A 5,223-nucleotide genomic window follows, 5' to 3' on the forward strand; every position below is an offset into this window, starting at 1 on the left:
GCGTCTCTATTTAACGCCCGAGACCCCTCACCGAGTGCAGAGCGCACACCTCTGGTGAGGGAAGACACGGCGGCCGTGGGCAGCGGCAATAAGGCCCCCCGAGAAGTACTCGGTGTGTGCTACTCGCAGCCGATTGTATAGCTGGGGGCAAAAGCCCATTGTTAGATGTGCTCTCAAATATCAAAATAATCATCAAATATCAAATATATCATCAGAGCATATCAAACATGTTTTATAACATGCCACTCAATACATTGATTTATCCTCAAAATATAAGTTGCGCTCGCGCATTGGAGGTCACCAAAGCCAGTTGCGGCATTATGTTAATGTGTAAATTTTCCACTTGGCGGCGCATTGGCTCGCCAGGATTGATCCGTCCTGCATCACGGTCGGCCGGCCGTTTTCTCCTCGTCGCTCCTCGCTCCTCCTCTCCACGTTGCTCGTAGCGCTCTGGCTACCCGTCGCCTCTGCGACCCGTGGATCTACCGGCCATCACCTCGGCCCATCACCTCCGTGTACACCACATTGGGTGTTGCGCCTTGGCCACCTCTGGGCAGCGCGATCCTCAGATCCGCCGGCCGGCCGACCCGCGATGCAGCCACGTACAGCTGCCCGTGGCTGAACACTGGCTCCTCCAGAAAGACCGCGACCCGACCGAGCGTCTGCCCCTGGGCTTTGTTCACCGTCATGGCGAAACCTGGCCGCACGGGGAACTGGCGACGCTCCCAGCGGAAGGGAAACGCGTCATCCGGGGGCTGGAGTGGGAGCCGTGGAATAAGCACTTGCCTTCCGGCGTTTTTGCCGCAGGCGATAGTGGCCTCCATGAGTCGCGGGCTGATGATACGACCAGCGATAAGTCGCGTGCCATTGCACAGTCCGTCAGTGGCGGACAGATTACGAAGTAGCATGAGTGGCATGCCTGGCTTTATCATCAAGCAGTGAGGTGGGAAGCCGGGAGCGCACAGAGTGTTTAGATACTCATGTGGAATATCCAGCTGCTCGGCCTCCTCCACCAGACTGTCGGCGCTCAGCAGGCGGACGGCCTCTCCGGGGAAGCGCTCGGTGACTGCGGCGTTCAGCTCGTCGACCCGAGTGTTTCGCGGCGCGAGCACCGCCCGCGACGCCATCCACTCCCGGTCACCGTGTCGCCCTGCCAGGTCATCAAACACCCAGTCAATGACAGCGTCGATATCGGCGTCCATCACCAGGTGCGGGGGCAGCTGAACAAACCCATCCTCGGGGCCCTCTGCGCGCCCCTCTCCCAGCTCGAGCAGCCAGTCACAGAACGCCCGCAGCTCTGGACCGTCCGGCCCGGCTGCCCGCCGCGCCCGCATGTTCTCCAGCAGCGGCGCCACAATGAAGTGACGCCACAGCGCTGACCGCCGCAGACAGGCGTCCACCACCTGTGCGCGGGTACCGTGCCTGAAACGGACAAAAATATGCATATAAAAACGCGCCGAGACGGCCACTAATGCTCAGAAATGGCTGTTTAGCCGGCGCCCTGGTGGGGGTCTAAGCCACAGGGGAAAAACTAAAGCATAAATTTTTTCGGGAACCGTTTTTCTGCGAAACTTTTTCATCAAGGTTGTATTGTCGATTTTATCAGCGACGCATTCCGCTCGTTGAGACGCGTCGAATGAAGTATAATCTCACCTCAAAAGACCGACTGCAAAATCTGACCTAGGGTCGAGGTCGTGACCCTACCGGTAAAGGTCATATGTCATAACTGTCGAATTGTATTGTTTAACTGAATCCATCTAACTAACGCGTTTGTATCGTTCTAACATGTTTACCTAAAAATATCGCAAAAAACTGCTGGATGACCCGTCTTAATCTTAATCTGGAGACCCGTTGACGTTATGTGACCGGAGGTAAGAAATAACTCATACGATGCACAATGGATTTATTTTCGGCCATAGCAAATTTAGCCCATATTTCTTTACTGGGCTCACTGTGTGGGCGAGTGTGAGTGTAAACTGGCGAGTGTGGTCAAAAAGCCCCTCCCACCAGGGCGAAGTCAAAGAAACCACAAAGCATGCGGTCTACGATCAATCCGCTGCGGCAGTGTGTTTACGACGCTGGCATCGATATAAATCAGTGAATACGTTTGAAGGCATAGCGGTTGAATGTTCATGGCTACGACTTATTTCACATGCTAAACTGCAATAATTCGATTGGGCCGAAGAGCATTATATCAGTCGCATTTAATAACACACTAATAATAACAAACGTACCACAGCTATTATAATTGTATATACATTTTTCCTCATACACACTGAATGCCTGTTGTTGTTAGTTACCTGATGACTGGGAGAATTTGGCGGAAATCCCCGCCCAGCACGAGGACTTTTCCGCCGAACGGCTCCTCGCTGCCAGTGACGTCACGCAGCGTGCGGTCGAACGCCTCCAGGTGGTGACGGTGGGCCATGGGGGCCTCGTCCCACACGATGAGCGCCGTCCGTCGGATGAGCTCCGCCAGCGGGCTCTGCGCGCTGATGGCGCACGTTGATGTCGCGTCCACCTGCAGCGGTGCCTTGAAACGCGAGTGGTATGTGCGCCCGCCGTCCAGCAGAGTGGCAGCGATTCCACTGAAGGCCACAGCGAGCGCTACCAGACCCTGCGAGCGCACCGCCGCCAGCAGCGTGTTGAAGACGTACGTCTTTCCGGTGCCGCCAGCGGCGTCCACGAACACAGCCAGCGGACGCCGCCCGTCGACGGCCGTCATCACCAGGTCGAAGACGTGGCGCTGCGGCGGCAGCAGGGTGGGCAGCTGGATGGCCACCTGGTCTCTGAGCGCTGCTGCGTCGTATTCCAGCTCCTCCTGAATGAGCCGCGGCAGCTGGCGCAGCTCGGCGGCCTGCTGCAGCTCAGCCACCCGCGCCCGCTGATCGGGCGTCACCTCCGGCAGACCGAAGTCTCGGAGCTCTTTGCCGGCCTGCTGTAGCTGCCGCTCCAGGTCCACCAGTGTCAGAGCAGCGCGCAGCTCGTCCGGCAGGTCGCGATGACGACGGCCGAAGTCATCAGACATGGCGTCCAGGTGACGCCGGAACAGCTCTGACGGATCGGCTGGCGCGCAGAAGAGCAGCAGCGTCACGAAGAGGCGCCGGATTTGAGCCGGCATCTGTGCGTGCGCCGCGTCCTCCATCGTCACCTCCCATTCGCGGTCGTCCTGCAGAAGGCCGCGCAGGCAGCACGCCTCACGATAGGTGGCACAGACCACGCCGTCCACGGTGCGCAGCTCCTCAAAGGACGCCGCCCCCGCGACGTGGTGCAGCAGCACGCGAAGGTAGAAGACGTCGCCGTGACGCGGTGAGAGGCTCACCACGCGGCCGATGGCCTCCGCCGCCTGCTGTTGGCGCCTCTTGCGCCACACCTTCTGGCCGGCCTGCCAGGTGTACCGGGACGGGAAGTCCGGGTAGAGCAGTCGGCGGCAGTCCGGGTCGGCGGCGGCCGACTCCCGGTTATACTCCAGCCAGGCGGTGAGGTGGGTGCGTCGGGCGGCCTGGGCCGCCTGCCGCTCCTGTCCCGGCTCGAAGTACACCAGCTGGTGGTCCTCGAGGTGCACCTGTAGGGCGACCACGTTCGGCTGCCGCTGGCTCATCGGCACGTCGAACAGACGCCAGCAGGCTTCACTGGCGCCGATCGAGCGCATGTCCTGGTACTCGGCGATTTCGTCATCGCCGCCGATCAGGTTGTCAGCGCGCACCATCTGGCGGTCCGGGCCCTTGTAGATGTACCTGAAAAGATACTTCACACTCTGCACCGAACAGCACACCTCCACGTTTACGTGCGCCTCATATTTTAGGGACAGGTATGGAGAGAAGGGTACCACCCACTGGTTGGTGATGAGCCGTCCGTCACGCACAAACTCCTGGCCGCCCTCGGCCGCCGGTCGTCGCCTGTAGACAGGGTACGGATGGTCATCCCGCCACTCTGTCTCGTTGGCGAACGGCTTGGGGAAGCCCTTGGAGCAGCGGCCGCCGTCCATGCAGGCGGCCGTCGGGTTGGAGGCGCCGCACTGGCGATGTACCATAGTACTCACCACGATTTCGTGCAGGCGGCGCGCCTGGTCTGACCTGGCCGGGTCGGGCAGTTCCGCCGTGATCACCGCGTCTACATCGTCGGCAGTCCGCGGGCGGTCCTCCTGCCGGACGATGACCAGGATATGGCCGTGCGGCAGACCTGCAGGAAAAATAAATTACGTTTTAAACGTCGATTGAGATAGAACATTACCTGAAAAAATTGACCTAAGGTCGGGGTGATGACCGAACGTGTCATAACCTATCGAATACAACATGTTGCATGAGATAAAATATATATATGACCTTAAAAGTTGACCTCAGGTCAAGGTCATGACCCAACGGAAAAATAAATTGTTACTTATCAATCGATCAGAGATGGTGAAATTCACACAATCCAGGTGCGTTCATTGCTCTGCCATGCATGAAGCAAAAGGTTACGTCGAAAAAACACAGTGGTGACCTTCTTATGACCTTCCGAGTCACTGCTAGCCATTAGCTGCACTTAGCCCATTGCAGATAGGCAAAGATGTTGCGATTCTAAAAATATCTTGCGGTTGAACTTGTAAGCTCGACCTGACCGTAAGTGAACTGAGCGCTAAGGTTATGCACACGATATAACATTGATGCATGGTGAGCTGTGTCTCTTTTCTCACTCCCCACCCCCACACGCACACAAATACAAACATTTAGTGCTTACCTCGTTTTTGGAACTCGACCACCATCAGCATGGAGACACAGCGTCCGAAGATGCCGCTGGTGGTGAGCTCCTTCAGCAGGGCCTTCAGCTTCAGGTGGAACACCCTGGCCACCAGATCGGGGCGGGACTGCGCATCCTGGCCGGGCAGGAGCGCCGCCTGGATCTCAGGCCAGTTTGGGTTGCAGGTAAACGTAACGAAGTACGTCGGCCGGCCGTACACTCGCACGATGGCCATGGCGTCCTGGTACCTGAAACGTTGAGACAAAGGTAAAGCACCAAAATGAGAAAAGGAACTATCGCAAAAATCCTGTTCATGGGTTGACGAAATAACGCCAAAATGTTCCGATCACTTTTTCAGGTTAAAGTCAGGTCACCAAAGGTCGTCGAAGGCTAAAATTTCGCCCATTTTCAGGTCAAATGTCGGAAATTTTCAACAACATAGCGAATGACTCAGAAGCCAATAGACATAAAGCATCTCGAAAAAGCTTATTAAATAGTAGCACT

General features: G+C 57.1%; 1 protein-coding gene across 1 annotated transcript; it reads right to left on the minus strand.

Annotated features, from left to right (window-relative positions):
- Positions 1-435: 435 nt before the first annotated feature.
- On the minus strand, positions 436-4,992 carry LOC122365514. The gene is made up of 3 exons (XM_043336780.1): positions 4,720-4,992; positions 2,301-4,182; positions 436-1,422 (listed from the first exon to the last, which is right to left on the minus strand). The coding sequence occupies exons 1-3, from the start codon at positions 4,952-4,954 to the stop codon at positions 483-485; spliced, it is 3,057 nt and encodes a 1,018-aa protein (XP_043192715.1). The 5' UTR covers positions 4,955-4,992; the 3' UTR covers positions 436-482.
- Between the last annotated feature and the right edge of the window lie 231 nt (positions 4,993-5,223).

This window comes from Amphibalanus amphitrite, unplaced genomic scaffold, assembly GCF_019059575.1.
Source record: "Amphibalanus amphitrite isolate SeventyFive unplaced genomic scaffold, NRLGWU_Aamphi_draft 000745F_arrow, whole genome shotgun sequence".
NCBI classification, from domain to species: domain Eukaryota; kingdom Metazoa; phylum Arthropoda; class Thecostraca; order Balanomorpha; family Balanidae; genus Amphibalanus; species Amphibalanus amphitrite.